Below are 18,601 nucleotides of genomic sequence, written 5' to 3'. Positions count from 1 at the left end.
TCATTCCTGGGCCTGGCTAACTATTATAGATGCGTTCGGACATTCGGACATTCGGACATTATCGGACATTCTGAAAGGGGAACATGGAAGTGTCAGTAGCCACAGGTCTAAGAATATTCAGGAATATTCAAGATTTTTTACAAGCCTGGCAAAGACGACCTCGTTGCTGATGTCCTCTCAAGACAACAACTTAACGTTATGGGAGAGGAAGAAGCTTACTCGAGCGCGGCTACAATTCACAGTAAGCTGTCGCTCACGCATACTATTGAAACTACGGACAAGCCATTGAATTGCTTCCAGAACTAGATAACTCTGGAGGACGGGCGCTTCCCGTCAAAACGCAGCTTCGTACTTTTTGGAAACAAGAGGCGACATAACATCGACTTCACACGCAAAAAATCATGATGAATTGCTCCCGCAATTTCCAGCGGACGGGTTCACAGATCGGCTCAGGAAAATGTGAAGCAGGTTCTCCGAGTACTACTTTCCGAAAATGGCCAAATTGTCGAACGAAATAGTCACTAACAGCAAGAAATGTACTAGGGGCAAAATATAACAGACATCCTAAGAAACATAAGCTTGGAGAAGCGTCAATCCCGTCTCATGTAGGGGAAAGCTACATAGAGATATTTTCTTCACGGATAAAAATTATTTTCTTACGTGCATCGAAAAATTTTCAAAATTTGCCATGGTTTAGCCAATACCCTCTATTATTATAGAGGATCTGAAGCCAGCCCTCTTACAACTTATGAATGTTTTCCCTAAAGCCAAGGTCATATATTGCGATAATGAACCATCATTGAACTCGGAACAGAACAAAAGATTTATCCGACCGACGTGGTTTAAACACAATTAAGTAACCCGCAGTACGAGGTAGAGGATAATATAAGGCACGACCAAGATAGGCTCAGAACCAGAGAATCCAACAGGCGACTAGGCAAGAAACTCTCACTATTATGTGAGGAGAAAACTATGGAAGCGAACATGGGGGCTACAGTCCTCATTAAGGGGAGGGTGGTTCAGAAGGAGAACCTTAGGTAAAGCATAACTTTGTTATCATTCGCCAAATAGTTTTTTATTTTTTATTATTTTTGTCACTAGCAACTTGTCATAGATTTTTTTAGTCGCTTTTATTTTTAGTCATGCTTTTTTTATATACCTTGGGTGCGTGCTACCCCATTTGGAACAAACATTACAATATATCAAACAAACATTACAAGAAGTCGCATTCGTAAGACACACAGCGAATCTTTCAGAATATAGGCGCGTAGTGGAGGAAACTGATGGCATGACTAACATGTTCCCCCTATCGCATATGCAAAAACTCTTGAGCGTTGACGATGCCCACCTACGCAACCTGCTCGACTCATTGAGCATCCACTATAAAGTAGCTTGAAGCTTAGATTTCCTAGGAACGGTGGTGAAAGTAGTTGGCAAGACGCCAGACGCAGAAGATTTCGAAAAAATTAAATTCACTGAATTTCAATTAATTAATGCACAAAATAGGCAAGTAAATATCAATAACAAGGTACAAGATCAAATTAACTTCTAAGGACGGCTAAATGATCTCAAATTGACATGGGGCACCTATACGAGATGTTATAATCTCGGAAAATGATGATTGCAAGGAGATGAAAAATTTAATATTTGCAGTAGCTCTTGCTAAACTCAATATCGTAAGCCCTACCATATTAGATCTTGCAGACCTGGAAAATGTGTGGATGGAAGAGCCCATCGATACCCCTATTAAAGATGTATTGTCCGTTGAGTACGTCAAGATCTTACAATCCATTAACATTTTGCATTTCGTTATCAAATTTCTTAAAATCAAGTCAGCCTTTAATAAAATCACTATTTTTCTCGTATCGCATCATGGCACGATGCTCAGGCTAGTAGATAACATAGTGGCGGAATGTAATGGGGAACGCTGGGGCACCGCGCATTGCGAGATCCAGCAAAGCTGCAGATCGCTTTGCTGGATCTCGCAATGCGCGGTTACCAACGTTGACGAGGAGATCATCATCGTAAACGGAGCGAGCGGCTCGTGTGAGTGTGGACAACAGGACGTTTCTCCACGTACGAAGCACCCACCTCATCACCTTTGCCGAGTATGCCACAGTCAACGAAACCCGATTTGTCAATCATGACGCAGCCCGGAAAAGGGCTCCAGGAGTAGCCAGCTCGCTTTCCGTGAATATTACCTTGGAGCACAACATCCTCATCCGTTTTAGTGAGCGTAACTCACGCTTGCAGCGTCCAAAATGCTGACACAGCGTCTGGTCGGATGCTCGTGCAATACGGCAAACACAGCATATTTGCGTGGCCGCTATGAAGTTCCATTTATGTTAGCAGTTACCCTTTCACCGTACAATTTAATTGTCAACATACTGGTACTCCACATTATTAGTTTTCTCAAGAACTTCGTGGAAGACGGCAGCCACCCGGCAACGAAGGAATAACTATTTAACTCATTTACACATACACGCTCGCTTGCGTGGCAATTAGAATTTGATTTTGTTTGTTACGGTCACTTGCGTGTCAATTAGAATTTGATTTTGTTTGTTTCGTTTATTTAATTACATTTTTTTTTCTTTGTGTGCGGATACATATCCACATATTCATGCATGTGAACATTTTTGTGTGTCACCCCTTTTAATCCCTTGTTCGTAGTTCTGCTGTGCCAGTGTCCTGTAACCGAAGGAGTGGATTAGGTGTCATATGCGAGTCTGACTTCAGAAAATACTGGAAGGAAGCTTGCAAACAAAACCACTGTGTTGCTTGGAGTACAAAATAAGAATAAATATTTATTACAAAGAAGTATGGACGATTATATGTATGAGTATACGATAAATTATGTAATCGTCAGAGTTCTTGCACGTTGGCGATTTTTGTTGTTGTCCATCAGCGTTGGCTTGCAGTTGCAGGATTTGTGTTGTGTTTGGCTTAAAAGCGGGAACTTCAGAAGCTATATGTGCACAAGAAACTGTAAAATTTTCACAGGAAACGCAAATCCAGGTAAGCCATGGTATATGTTTCGAACACGATGAACGATGCATTCAAGGTCTTGGATTGGTACGGGCAGCATCACGAAATTTGGTAACTGAAAAATCTTTCGCGAAAGCAAACACGACAATGGGATGTACCACGCTTTACATGAAACCTCTTTAATTACAGACTAGCCCACTCCAAGCCCACTTCAAGCCCACTTTCTAGGCAGGATCACTTCGTCTCTTGAAAGCCAAAGCCTTAACCCATCTACACTCGAAGGATTCAGGGATCTGCAAGTGGCGGATACACAGATCAACACAAGCGCGCCGTTTTGGGCGGTACTCTTTGGTCGCAAAATCTACGGCAACATGGAAATCTTATCGCAATTTTCCGATAATTGGGGGATTGTCACCTCATTGAACACGCCAAAACAAAGCAACGCTATTGCATTAACAACAATAACAGAAATAACCGCTTCGTTTAAGAAGTTCTGGGAAACTTGAAAGGACAAACTTATGCAGAACTGGAAAATAAACCACCACCCACAACCGCGATTGAATAGGGGAAGTAAATTGTTGAGCTTCCATTTAACTTAGTTAAACCTGAATTTGCAGACACTCTACAATGAGCTCTCCATCGCATCTAATCAGTGGAGCAATGACTACAGTTCATACACTTTATACGGCCATACATCAATTTTGGGCACATGCAAGTGGTCCCGCCGAAGGAGGTCGCTACTGGTTTTAATTGTATCTTCCACATCACCCGGTGCTGGGCCAAAAACTGCGATTAGTTTTCGATGGGTCGCGGCGCCAATGGCAAGGCCTTGAATGTGGGCCTTCGTTTCCGAATGTACGTTTATACGTTCTCAGCAGAAATTATGAAGATGTTCCAGCAAATATCGCTCAACGAGAGACATACGAATTACAAAAAAATCGTTTGGAGAGTGTTTAGTTAGCGAGCTTTTTCACTAACTATTTTTTGGCAAGATAACACAAAGATTTATTTTAGGTTTTATAAAGTGTATTTAATTAGATCGAACGTAAATTATAACAAGTTTTGTTTCAATTATTTCACTTATGTTATTAAGTACAAGAGTTTATTTAGCGGCACAAGGGCGGCTACAAAATAATACGATAATATGCGCAGACAAACCCGAATTGGTTTGAGCGTTAAATGCAACGATCTAGCAACGATCTGATAACGACGACAACTATTAACGACTGTTAGCTAACAACGACTGATGATGACTGATAATTATTTTCGGCAATGCCGATGCAATGCAGCTGCATGAGCTTAACGAAGAAGTAAGAAGTGATAAATGAACAAGCGATGGTTAAGAGAATTGCCTCGCAGGGCAAGCGAATTTAAGAGAGTTTGCCTCGCAGGGCAGTTTACAATAGTTTTAGTTATGATGTTAGGAAAACAAAAGCGATGTTATTTAAGTTGTTTGGGCTGGACCAAACATTCTCCCCCCGTTGGAAGACCAGGGCTTTCAACATCATCCTTCGTAGGCAAGAGGCACAATTTGGCGACAGCTCTCTTGGTGGTTCCTGTTGCAGTCTTCAGGACAGCGACTCGACAGATTTCATCCTTCCCCTTTATCAGCTCTAGCACACGAGCTAATGGCCATTTGAGTGGTGGTAGATTTTCATCCTTAATTAGGACGACATCGTTGACTTGCAGACTGGGTTGGGGAGAACGCCACTTGGATCTCTGCTGAAGGAGCGTCAGATATTCTTCACGCCACCGTTTCCAAAAAGTTTCCTGCAAATAAGAAATTTTCTGCCAACGATCAAGTCGGTTGACATTTAGGTTAGAGAGATCTGGTTCGCTGAAGCTGGTAGCAGGACCGCCAGTTAGAAAATGTGCTGGAGTCAGGACATGAAGGTCTGCTGGATCCTCTGATAGGGGCAGCAGCGGTCTAGAGTTGATGATGGCCGAAATCATGCAAACGATGGTGCGCAACTCATCAAATCCTAGTACGGATTGCGAAATAGTGCGATAAAGATGATGCTTGGCTGTCTTAACTGAGGCCTCCCAAAGGCCTCCAAAGTGAGGCGATCTGGGTGGAATGAATTTCCATTCGATGGAATCCGCTAGACAGAAGCTTTCGATTGCCTTTAAATGGTCCTCAGCTAAGAATAAACGACGAAGTTCGGCAAGCTCGTTCTTGGCTCCAGTAAAGTTGGTTGCATTATCAGACCAAATGCATTTGGGACGACCTCTTGTTGCAATAAATCGTCTGAGGGCTGCCAAGAATGTTGGTGTGGATAAATCAGCCACTAGTTCCATGTGAACTGCTTTGGTTGCAAAGCATATAAAAATGCATATGTAGCACTTCAACGGCTGGCGTTTTCGTCCCTCAGGCTTATACAGGAATGGGCCGCAGTAATCCACTCCAGTGACAGTGAAGGCCTTGCAAGAATCCACGCGTTCCTTTGGCAGGTCTGCCATAACATGCTGAAGTGTACGTGGCCGAGCACGACAGCAGCGAATGCACCTGGTGACGACAGCAGCGACTGTTCTTCTCCCCCCGATGGGCCAATAGTGGAGTCTGATTCTGGCCAGCAACGTCCGAGGTCCTGCGTGAAGGCTTTCTTCGTGGAAGTGCTTGATGATAGCCGAAGTTATTGGATGCTTCCTGGGCAGGATCATTGGATGACGAGAGTCAAAGGGCAGACTTGAGTTCGATAGTCTACCTCCGACTCGTAGAAGACCAAAATCGTCAACGAATGGGGACAGCGATGACAGGCAATTTGATGGCTTCAGGACATGGTTGGCCTGAATTGCTTTTAAGTCAGCCCACATGGTAGCTCGCTGCACTGTTCAGAATGGTACTAGCCGCTATGGAGTCTGCTAGTACCATTCTGAACACTTCTATTAATTCTACCCTTAACCCTACGGACATACTAGCGTTTGTAAAGATGCTTCCGACTTTTGACGGTACACCAGGAACACTAGACAAATTCATCGTTAGCGTTGAGGAGGTGATTATGCTCATTAGGGGTACGGACCAGACACCCTATGGACAGTTGCTGTTACGTTCAATTAGACACAAAATTATCGGTAGAGCTGCCGAAACATTGACTAACCTTGAAACGAAACTGGAATGGGACAGCATCAAGGCAAGTCTGACTAGCATTTACGCATCCAAAAAGACAGAACCAATGCTTATTCGGGAACTTCAAAATCAGCCCCAGGGAATGTCAGTAGGAAAACTTTTCCACGAGATCTCGAAACTAAGAAACCAACTTTTGAACGCCCAACCTGGCCCAAACAACCAATTCGTAAACCCAGCATCAAAAAGGGGGTTCTATGACGGACTCTGTCTGAATGCCTTTTTAGTGGGGCTCCGGGAGCCCCTGAAAACAATAGTTAGAGCTAGAAATCCAGACACGCTAGAAAAGGCATACGAATGGTGCCAACACGAGCAAAGCTTTTATTATCAAGACAAGGCACAAAGCTCAAACACAAGCAGGACTTACAACAATAATCCTGTGTATAGGAACAACAGGGGTAGAAACGATAGGAACGATAGGAACTACAACTCACAGTACTACCGCAGGGACAACTCCAGAAACGGTAGAACTTCAAATACAAGTAACACCTGGGGAAATCAGGCAGCTAATTCAAACCCATTCAGGCGGGAATCATCCCAGTCTCGAAATACTTCAAGTGGACGCACTTCAACCAACCTTAATAATATTGAGGACAGCGAAAATTTTCAAGCAGAAGCCTCGAAACCCCAGTCGGATACTTAAATAAGAAAGAATATCGCGGGTCTACACTTCCATATGTATTTTTGAAATTTGACAGTATAACAGCACCTCTAAAATTTTTGTTAGATACCGGTTCTACATTTTCCTTTATAGACCCTCATTTAATAACAAAGGATGACATGATAAAGTTAGACGAAGAAGTCACTATAAGTACAGTTTTTCATAATTACTCACTTACGCATAAAGTCCGACTACCCTTGCCGGAAGCATTTAAACAGACAGGGCAACTAGATCTTCTTGCCTTTAAATTTCACCCTATTTTTAATGGACTGCTGGGTATGGATTTCTTCGCATCCCACAAAGCTAAGATCAACATCGAGAATTCCAAACTCGAAACACATTTCGCCTCCATCGATATCCACACGGAAATCTATCAAGGCACTGACCTACTTCTTATACAACCTCAAGAAAGAGCTTTTATATCCCTACCAGTTAATATTACCGATGGAGACTTTCTCCACGAGCCCGTACTCATAAATAAAGACCTGTCCATTACTGGAGGTTTGTATTCAGCTAACAAGGGTTATAGTTTCATGGAGGTCGTCAATTATTCGAGAAGTCCACAGAACTTTTGCCTAGACCAACCAATCGCCGTAACACCCTATAACAGCAAAGATTACGACCAAGTACGAGGAGTGGTATTCGAACCTAAAAGTTCAGTTCGAGAACTAGGAGGCGTGTACCATTCTGTAAATCTGAAACAGTCAGAGTGGGTGATCTAAGTCGAAACAAGAATTTGTAAATGTATGAGAAAATTCGCTGCATGGCAGGAAATGAATTTTCGAACTTGCACGTAGATGTCAGATCAATCGGTGACGTCAAAACCAAACACGTTGCCTTGCGCAGCTCCAGTAAGCACTGCTCTTGGGCAGGGGATGGCGGCCAGCTGGATCGCGGTAGCAGCAAGAACGAAGGTCCATGAAACCAGAGATCGGACGCGTTCAATTCCATGGGCAAGGCTCCTCTGGATATGATATCAGCAGGATTTAGTGTAGTCGGTATGTGAAGCCATTCCATTCCGGCAGACAGTCTCTGAATGGATGCTACTCTGTTAGCAACGAAAGTCGTGAATCGGGATGACTCACTATTCAGCCAAGCTAAGACTACGGTTGAATCGCACCAGCAGAAGTATGGACCTGAAAATATATCCATTTTTTGAAGCTCGCTCAGAAGATTGGCCAATAGAAGCGCTCCGCACAGTTCAAGCTTCGGAATCGACAGAGTCTTTAAGGGTGCTACTCTGGACTTGGCGCACAATAGTTGGGCATTGGATTTGTCAGCAGATCTGGATACAATATACACGCATGCTCCATAGGCGGACATGCTAGCATCGCAAAACCCATGAATCTCGATTGATCCCTTTGGTAGTAGTGCGAATCTGGGAAATGTCGTCCTTTCCACGCTGCGAAACTGAAGGCATATACTGGACCATGTTGAGCTTAAAGATTCGGGCAAGCTTTCATCCCAGTGTAGCTTCTCCTTCCAAAGCTCCTGTAGGAAGATTTTAGCTTTGGTTATGACCGGGCTTATGAGGCCAAGCGGGTCATAAAATCGAGATATTGTCGAGAGCACAGAACGTTTGTTTGGCTTGGTCGTGGACTGCGTAGGCAAGTACGAGAAAAGAAGGACATCTGATGCAGGATCCCAAGCCAATCCGAGAGTGTTGGTTATGTCGCTTCCATCGTGAAACTTCAAGAATGATTCCTTCTCCTCTTCTGGAACATTTTCGAGAACGACTGGTATATTGGAGCACCACTTTCGAAGCATAAAGTGGCCTTTCGCTAGCAAGTCCTTTGTTTGGTGAAGAATCTCCTCGACTTCTTCAATGGAACTGCCTCCGGTTATCAGGTCATCAACATAGAAATCACGTTTGACGATTTGAGACCCTACAGGATATGTCGACTGCTCATCCATGGTCAACTGATGCATCGCTCGAACTGATAGAAAAGCGGCGGGTTTGGTACCGTATGTTACGGTATCCAACTTGTAGATGCTGATGTCATCCTGATCAGAACCGCGCCAGAGAATGCATTGCAAATAGCTGTCTGACTTGGCTATTCGAACACAGCGATACATTTTCCCAATGTCTCCAGTGAGAGCAACTGCAAAGGTACGAAAACGGATTAGAATATTGAAGAGTTTAGCCTGTATGGTAGGTCCTGCCATCAACGTGTCATTCAACGAAATTCCAGATGATGAAGCTGCTGATCCATCAAATACGACACGTAGTTTGGTGGTCGTGCTATCTTCCTTAAAGACGCAATGATGCGGGAGGAAGAATCTGCAGTGCATTCTATCATCCGGAGGTACAAGCGACATATGGTTGAGTTCCAGATACTCCTTTATGAAGTTAGAGTATTGTTTCTTGACATCAGGACGGCGTTCCAGCTTCCGCTCCAAGCTGAGAAAACGGCGAAATGCTTGCTGGTATGACTCTCCAAGACCATCGATTTTTTCCAGTTTTCGGTAGCTGAACTTCATATTCACCAGTGGGTAGTCGAAAGAAGGTGTTTTGGAAATGGTCCTCGCATTCCGTTTCTTCCTTGGTGAATTTCGAGCTTTCCGAAGGACAGGATTCTAATTCCCAAAATCGCTGCAGAAGATCATCGACTCGATCTTCAGGCTTTGGAATTTTATCTGAAATAGATTGAGAGGCAACGAGAGTGTGGCAAGTTTGTGCCGTGCCACCAGAGACAACCCATCCAAGTCGAGTTTTCTGCAGAGTGGGAAGACGGGGTCCAAGTTTGATTTGTCCGATACATAACAAATCATAAAACAAACTTGCTCCTATGAGAAGGTCAATCCTCTTCGATTTGTTGAATTCCGGGTCAACCAATGGTAGATTCGATGGGATATTCCATTGTGATGAGTCGAAGTTGAAGTCAGGCTGGTCGTTGACAATTGAGGATGCAACCACGGCTTCAATATTTGCAGAGTAATTGGTAGAGTTGGATGATAAATTCAGCTGGACAGCATATCCTGTAGTTCTGAAGCTAGAATCTCCAAGACCAGATACAGCAGCAGCAGATTTAATCCCTTTGAGCTGAAGAAGGTGTACGAATCTTGATGTTACAATGTGCACTTGCGAACCTGAGTCGAGTATGGCACGACAAGGTATTAGACTCCCAGCTCTGTTTTTAATAAAAACATTAGCAGTTGCCAAGAGCACAAAGTTGCAAAGTTGAGGTCCTTCGAAAGAGGAAGAAGCTGAGTCAGAGGGCAGCGTGCAAGCGAGTGAGTACTGATTGGAAGAACCTTGAGCTGTATTAGCTGGGGCCGGCGCAGGCTGAGCTGGCGATGGCATTGCAGATGACGTTGGAAATGCTGCGTCTCCCAAATGAAGCAATGTGTGATGCTTGGATCCACATTTCCTGCAGCCGCTAGAATTGCACGAGCGCAATTGGTGCCCGTCTTTAAGGCAATTTATGCACAGCGACATCTTCTTTACTTCCTTCAGCCTTAGTGCTGGGGAAAGATTACCAAATCTCGTGCATGTATATATGGAGTGGCCACTATCGCTACAGAATCGGCATCGTGATGGACTGGCAGCTAGTAAGGCCTTGTTCGAACGATTGTGCCTCCCAGATGAGTGGCTGGATGAATGGGTAGCCATGGCAAGCTCCACATTTTCTAGTGTCTGGCAACGTCTTTCCAGGAACTTCGAAAACTCCTCCCACGATGGTATTTTATTAACAGAGCACGACTCCTCCCACTTGGCTTGAGTAGATGGATCCAGCTTTTGGACCAAGGCTTGAACAATGAAGCAATTTGCAATTTGCTCTTGATCGCCTATTGCTTGAAGAGCCCGCATGTGACTGATAAGCCTATCAGAAAGTTCTCTTAACTTTTTTTTTTTTTTTTTTTAAATTTCGCGCGTAGTCCCACGGCCCACCACCCGCCCAACCGACCGAGGGGCGACAGCCGTGTATCGTACGGCACGATTCGCGGAAAATTTGACGCGATGTTAATTAAGAAAAAAAAATTAAAAACGAAGAAAAATTTTAAATTTAATTTAAGTTTAAATTTAGCAATCTAATTTTGTGCCAGAAATGTTAAAACTAATTGCTTAAGGAGCTGCAGAGAGTCAGAAGAGGATAAAATAGGAAAAAGTCTATTGTAGTCAGAACAAAGTACTCTGAAAGGCTCATGCACGTTATAATTACGTCTACACTGATTTAAAACTAAAGGAACATAATTTCTAGTTAATCTACTTGGTACCGAGAAATTTAGTCTACTCAGCAAATAAGGACAGTCAATATCACCACGTATAAGGTTATGAATAAATACAGTACCAAGCATCGTTCTACGGTTAGTAAGGGAGGGCAGGTTAATGAGGAGCAATCTATGCGAATATGAGGGTAGGAATAGGTTTGCATTCCAGTTAAGGCGGCGTAGTGCAAAAATTAAAAAGTTTTTTTGTACTGATTCAATGCGATCAGCATGTACTCCGTATTGAGGACTCCAAACGGGTGCCCCATACTCGAGGATTGTCCGGACCAACGATATAAATAAAGCCTTGGTAACGTAAGGATCCTCAAATTCCTTCGACCATCGTTTAATAAATCCAAGCATTCCCCTAGCTTTATTAACCATGCTCGAAATATGCAGAGTGAATTTAAGTTTGGGGTCCAATAGGACGCCAAGATCGTCAACAAGCGCTATTCTTTCCAAGGCACCACCACTTAGCGAATAGGTGACGTTATGCGGATTGACCCGACAGAACGTCATCAGCTTGCATTTGGAGCTGTTTAATTTTAGTAAATTGTCGTGACACCAGTTTTGAAAATTGTTTAGGTCTGCCTGAAGGCTTAAATGACGGGAGCAATCATTATACTGCAGACAGAGTTTTACGTCGTCCGCGTACATAAGTACGCGGGAATGCGTAATGATCGATGGAAGATCATTAATGAACAAAGTGAAAAGTAATGGTCCCAGATGGCTTCCTTGTGGTACACCAGAGGTAACTCTGAGGAGACCACTTAAGGAATTTTTGAAAAGGACTCTTTGAGTTCGGCCACTGAGATAACTAAAGATCCAACTTAAAAGATCTGCTGGAAACCCCATCATGTCAAGTTTGCGAATCATTAGGAAGTGATTTACAGAGTCAAATGCTTTACTGAAGTCTGTGTAAATGACATCAGTTTGGAAATTATTTTTAAAGCCATCTATCACGAAGGATGTGAGCTCTAGAAGATTTGTTGTGGTAGACCTGCGTTTCATAAATCCGTGTTGGCATGGAGATATGATTGATCTACAAAGGTGCTGCAAGTGGGGGGTTACTGCACGTTCGAAAAGCTTTGGAATTGCTGACAATTTAGAAATACCTCTATAATTGCAAGCATCCGACTTGCTTCCCTTTTTATGAAGGGGAATAACAAATGACTCCTTCCAAATAAGGGGAAACTGACAAGTTTGTAGGGATAGGGTAAACAGCTTGAGAAGGGGTTTACACAATGCATTTGCACAGTGTTTAAGAACGCACCCAGGAATCCCGTCAGGACCTGGAGAGTAAACTGGTGTAACACGTTGAAGATCCAAAAGTAGGGAGCTTTCGTTTAAGGTGGGACGAAATATTAGGTTCGACTTAGGTATTGCGTATAAATATTGCTCACTTGAAGACACTGTTGAGTAAGTTGTTTGAAAGAATTGGGCAAACAGATCGGCTATTGCCTGATCAGTGTTAGCCGTCCTACTTTCAAACGAAAGCGAAGGCGGAAAGGAACATGATCTGCGCTTAGTGTTGACAAAATTATAGAACTGTTTGGGATCCCGTAAAAACTGGGACCTGCAACGGACTAAATAATTTTTGTAACACTGAGCGTTAAGCACGGTAAAGTTTGACCGAGCTCTTATGTATTTTCCAAAAACAGACTGACAACCTGAAATTTTATATTTTTTATAAAGTCTGGACTTTACATTCCTAAGGTGTGTTAACTCCTTACTAAACCAAGGTGGTTTATGGGATGTTGACGGGTTATATAGCGGAACACACGAGTTAAAAAACAGTTTGATTGCCGAATAAAAAATTGTAATGGCGTCTTCCATATTATTGCAGGAATAGAGATCGGGCCAGTCATTGCCAGATATAAGATGATTAAGTCTCAGAAAGTTAGCCTTGCGAAAACAATGAATTCGCTTGGCTGACTTTAAAGCATTATTTTTTACTGTTATACCAATGTCGATAGTCACCTCGAAAGCAGGGTGATATGGATCTTCAGGCAGCGTAAGTGGAGTAGCTCTAGAAAGAACAACACTTTCAGGATTTGAGACGAGGCACAAATCAAGTAAGCGATCTAAAGAATTTCGAACATGGTTTACCTGACACAGAGGTATGTCAAGTAGACCGTCAATGAATTCATTTTGGCCTAAGGGTTGTAAAGCATTGGAATTATCATCCGAGGACCACGTAGTTCCAGGTATATTAAAATCACCTAGAACTACTAACTGATCCATATCGGACAAAGAACTCGAAATTGACTTTATAACTGCCTAAAATAGTCCTCAAGTTCGGACGAAGGAGGTATGTAAGAGCAGGTAATTAAAATTAACCTGCCAGCAACAGACAGTTTTACGCATACAAATTCTAGCTCAAAGTTTAAATGATCTTCTGTCAAAACCTCTTCTGACGTGAGGTTAGCGTCCACTGCAATAAGGACGCCCCCTCCTCGTCTAGAGGGACGGTCATGCCTATATATTGTGTACTTACCGGGAAAAACTTCGGAGCTAAAGATCTCCGGCTTTAACCAGGTTTCTGTGAACACAATAACTTGGGATGCAAACGAAAAGCTATCAGTATACAATTTGGTTAGCTTGCTACGCAAACCTCTTGTATTCTGATAGCTAATTAGGAGGTTAGTGGTTAGTTTTTTGGGGGTAAAGACGGCGCGGTTTGTTGGTCCCGGCCGGGGAGTTTAATTCCCGTAGGGCCTTTCTTTTTATTTTCGCTACGAACTCCTTAACCACCATTTTTGCTGGCCAAAAGTCGCTCGAGCATATGGTGTTAAAAGTTCGTCAGGAACACTTATCTTGAAAGATGAAATGTTCCTAGCGTATGAAAAATTGAATTTTTCCACCTTTACTTTATCGGCATTAATTTTGTCTTTAATGTAAGACGTGACATCAAATGATGTGAGATCAGGGGCCAGCCGAGAAACAAATATTTGTCTCATTTGTGGAACCACTGTGAGGGGTTTTGCTACTGCAGGCAGTGGGCCTGCGGTGGCAATTTGGGCCGGTAGTCCGGTCTCAGAAGCCTCTTGTGGGGGTATATTTGGTTGGTTAGGTGGAATTACATTTTGAGAACCACCTTCGGACAAATCGGAACTTTTTAGAGGCGTTGGTCTACACTCCACTGTGGATTGATCGGGGTCCGAATCTTTTTTGGCTGCCGATCTTAGCAACATTTGAGGGGTTGCTAAAGTCGGCTGCTCATCCGCAGAGGAGTTCTGCCGGTCGCTTCGGAGTTGCGGGACGATTCCCTCAGGCCTACCACCAGCAGCCAACTGACCCAGCTTCGATCGTCTTTAGGCCAAAGATTTGTGCAACATGTGCCTGAAAAACAATGCGTTTATTATTAAATCTGTTATTTAATACATCAAGAGCGATACTGTAGTTGCTGTCCGAGATTTCCAATGATTTTATGGTGTCGAGGGCCGCATCCTTGAGGCAGGAGCGCAGGTGCTGCAGTTTTTCGATGTTCGAGAGTCCAGGATCCTTGTCGATGATCGTCGAAAACATGGCATGAAAGTCGGCCCATTGAGTGTAGCCGCCACTAAATGTTGGGAGTTTTAGATCCGGCAATCGAGATTTTTGAGTTACGAAAATCGAGTGAGACGAAAATGGATCTTCTCCGCGAAATGTTGAAGATAAAGGCACAGTCGAATTGCGTTTGCGAATTTCCGACCGGATGCGAACTTTTAGGGTGGCTATAAGCTCTTCGAAATTATCGCGTAATGGGCTACCGATTTCATTATAGTCTTCCTTTTCTAAGTTGTCATGAGCCAGGCAAAAACAATCACTTAATTTGTTCACAAGGTCTTCTCGCACACTAAGATCATTGTCACACAAGCCTCTAAGCATTTCCACTGTTAATTGCTTATTTATTGTTTCGGCTCGTTGCCAAATTGATTCGGCTTTAAGCTTAAAAAAGGTAGCTTGAGTTTGTGGCGAAAGGGTTTTGTCTTCGACCGACATGGTTCACTTAAGGCAAGACACCCTGTATAAAACCAAACGAACGTAGCACAAAAGGAGAAAAAGAACACGCGATAATACCGCAAGCGCGACTTGCACAGAGGGCAAAATGTAATTACACCGAATTATAAGTTGCAAGACTTGTATTAATTTATAATTAATTCACTTCGAATGTTTGTGATTATCTCGCCGGGGCCTCCAAAATGTTGAGTTAGCGAGCTTTTTCACTAACTATTTTTTGGCAAGATAACACAAAGATTTATTTTAGGTTTTATAAAGTGTATTTAATTAGATCGAACGTAAATTATAACAAGTTTTGTTTCAATTATTTCACTTATGTTATTAAGTACAAGAGTTTATTTAGCGGCACAAGGGCGGCGACAAAATAATACGATAATATGCGCAGACAAACCCGAATTGGTTTGAGCGTTAAATGCAACGATCTAGCAACGATCTGATAACGACGACAACTATTAACGACTGTTAGCTAACAACGACTGATGATGACTGATAATTATTTTCGGCAATGCCGATGCAATGCAGCTGCATGAGCTTAACGAAGAAGTAAGAAGTGATAAATGAACAAGCGATGGTTAAGAGAATTGCCTCGCAGGGCAAGCGAATTTAAGAGAGTTTGCCTCGCAGGGCAGTTTACAATAGTTTTAGTTATGATGTTAGGAAAACAAAAGCGATGTTATTTAAGTTGTTTGGGCTGGACCAAACAGAGAGAGTGCATCGAATCCAATCTAGCACTTTCAGCTATGCACAGTCACCTACGAACGGCCTTCTTCAAAACCGGAATAAGTTAAATTAGTTCATATCCTCCACAAATCTCGAATTCGGGAAATGGGTACCAATACCCCATGCATACAAACGGACCAAGATGATACACAATCTATCATCATTCGTTAAGGCTCTTGAATGATATTGGAATCCAAGAAAGGACATATTAACATACGAATTTGGCCTAGTTGCAAATTCTAATTGAACAAAACGACAAGTTCTATTTGACGTCTCAAGGATATTTAATCCCCTTGGACTACTGGCTCCCATTGTTATCAAATTTTAAATTTTATTAAAAAAGCTGTGGCAATTAAATTCGGAGTGGGATGCCCCTTTTCAAAACAAACTGGCAGGCTATTAGTTAAAATGGGGATAATCTTCCAAAATTTGAGTTGCCTCGGTTTGTTTTCTACGAATCGGATAACATTAAGCTCCATGGACGGAACCATCCGTACCATGTATTAGTGGTAGCTGCAAAAACTAGGGTGACTCCATGGAAGCAGCCAACGTACAAAAAAAATCACGCCTGGAACTTTGCTCTGCGTTTCTCCTCAGCCAACTCATACGGTCGATCAAGCCTGGAACTTTGCTCTGCGTTTCTTCTCTGCTAGCTCATACGGTTGATCACAACTGGATTGCGATACACGAACATAACTGTTTTCTTTGAAATTAGAATATCGGAAATTCGTGACATAAATCCAACGCGGGCCTGGCGTCATGTGGACTCCAAACCTTACCCAGCTGACTGTTCTTCCAGTGGTATAATGACTGCGGATCTCATCAACAACCACTTGTTATGAAACTGATCTTAACGGCTACGGGACAAGGATCAATTTGTCTCCCACAGACAAACGTATTCAGGGGATAAGTCAAAACCAACTGTTTGGCCGCAATGACTAAAGCAACTCTGGTTCATCTACTTGATGAACTAATCGCAAGGGTTTATTTCTGGCCACGGCTCGTTCACATCCATCTAGCGCACTCCACACTCATCTCGGGACAAGCTCTCTAGTGCACTTACATTTGAAGAGATCAAATTTTTGAAGTGAAACTTCTTTATCGGCGTTGGAAAAAATTTAGCGTCACATTTTTTTGGTTACGCGTCACATTTCTCGGTTACGCGTCACATTTCTCGGTTACGCGTCACATTTTTCGGTTACGCGACACATCCCCATCCCTCTCTAACCACTGACGAACGATCTCTCTATCTTCTTCTATCCTCTCTCGCTCTCAGCGCGCTCGCACAAAGTTGAGAGCGTAAAAATTTAAAAATAGAATACGGTTGCGTGTGTGAGAACAAGTAAGTGCGTATGTAGGTATGTATGTATGCTTACTTGAGCAAGAAGACGATTTTTAAGCCGAAATCCTTTCTGTGCCAAAACGAATTAATTTACAGCAGTAGAAAAAAGGGTGAGAGGTGTGAGTGTCAAAAGAAATTCTAATTGAACAGGTTGCATACAGATATTAACAGTTTAATTGATGTATTAGCTTATTACAGCTTAACTATGCATTAACTATTTTTGATTGGCACCTTAATTCTTATCCATTTTTTTCATCAGAGAAGCATAATTTTTGGAACATAGAGTTTTCTAACCACTCTTGAATTACGAATTAAATTTTATCGAAATCGTATAACCATGTCATAAAGCTGCCATATAAACAATAGTCGAAAATATGGAAAATTAATAGGAAAATCGTCATAGCTTCGATGTTGTATTTTGTTCGACATATGTAAATATGTACATATGTATGTATGTATTTGATGACTGCAAGGGTATATATGTACATAAGCTTCTTTTCTTGTTTAAAAATAATATAGTAAAATCTCAGATGTTGAATATTAAATTAAATTCCTCGTGATTTTTTGTTAATAGTAAAAATACCTGACCTCAATATAAATTTATACAAAATCATTGTAAATTAATGATAACTATAAAAGTTCCAGATTTTAACTTATAATTGTTAAAGTTGCGCTTTAGGGGCTTTTGCTAAAAATGGGCTAGGAAATTTATTCTTTTTTAAAAATGCTACCTTGTTATTTGTTAAAATAGCTGCGAGACAACCCGTTTTTAGAACATTGCCATGTTTTCAATCGAAAAACTTTACCGGAAAGAATTTATTGTCTTCTCAGATGTTTTTACTATATTATTATACTCTTGCAGAGCAAAGGGTATTATAATTTCTGTCAGAAGTTTGCAACGCAGTGAAGGAGACACCTTAGACCCAATAAAGTATACATACATATTCTTGATCAGCATCACGATCAGAATCGAAATACGAATGTACGTCTGTCCGTCTGTCTGTTCCTATGTAAACTAGTCTCTCAGTTTTAAAGCTATCTTGCTAAAACTTTCCCAAAAGGTGTGTAGTTATTGCACGCAGTATATAAGTCGGAACGGGCAGGACCGGTCGACTATATCTGATAGCTCCCATACGAGAGAATGAAATAAAAAATTCTCATGCTGTTGTTTTTGATCAGATCGGCTTGATTTCTTCAAGATGGAGTTTTCTAACTACTATTGAATTTCGGATTAAATTTTATCAAAATCGGATAACTCTTTCATATAGCTGCCATAGAAGAGATCGAAAAATATATATAGAATTAATGGAAATAAATTGATAACATCGTTGTTTTTTATCCCACGAGCATAATTTTTTGAATATCAGGTTTTTTAATAACCCTTAAGTTGAGAAAAGAGTTTCATGAAAATCGCACAACTATATCTTATAGCTGTCATAGGAAAGATCAAAAAATTATATAAAAATAACGGATAAGCTCAAAAAATCAGAATATAAAGTTTTCCCACGACTCTTGAATTACGAATTAAATTTGATCAAAATCGGACAACTATATCATA

The 18,601-nt window shown here is 41.9% G+C and overlaps 2 protein-coding genes across 2 annotated transcripts; both read right to left on the bottom strand.

The window, feature by feature from the left end:
* LOC122320589 lies at positions 1-5,799 on the bottom strand. The gene is made up of 2 exons (XM_043208781.1): positions 4,514-5,799; positions 1-70 (listed from the first exon to the last, which is right to left on the bottom strand). Exons 1-2 carry the CDS (start codon positions 5,797-5,799, stop codon positions 1-3), a joined length of 1,356 nt encoding a protein of 451 aa, XP_043064716.1.
* A 1,639-nt stretch (positions 5,800-7,438) lies between these two features.
* Positions 7,439-9,251, bottom strand: LOC122320588. The gene is made up of 2 exons (XM_043208780.1): positions 7,558-9,251; positions 7,439-7,457 (listed from the first exon to the last, which is right to left on the bottom strand). Exons 1-2 carry the CDS (start codon positions 9,249-9,251, stop codon positions 7,439-7,441), a joined length of 1,713 nt encoding a protein of 570 aa, XP_043064715.1.
* Between the last annotated feature and the right edge of the window lie 9,350 nt (positions 9,252-18,601).

Source organism: Drosophila ficusphila, unplaced genomic scaffold (genome assembly GCF_018152265.1).
Source record: "Drosophila ficusphila isolate 14025-0441.05 unplaced genomic scaffold, ASM1815226v1 contig_636, whole genome shotgun sequence".
Classification (NCBI taxonomy): domain Eukaryota; kingdom Metazoa; phylum Arthropoda; class Insecta; order Diptera; family Drosophilidae; genus Drosophila; species Drosophila ficusphila.
Note: the sequence above shows the minus strand (reverse complement) of the source record. Positions and strands in the feature narration are given on the sequence as shown.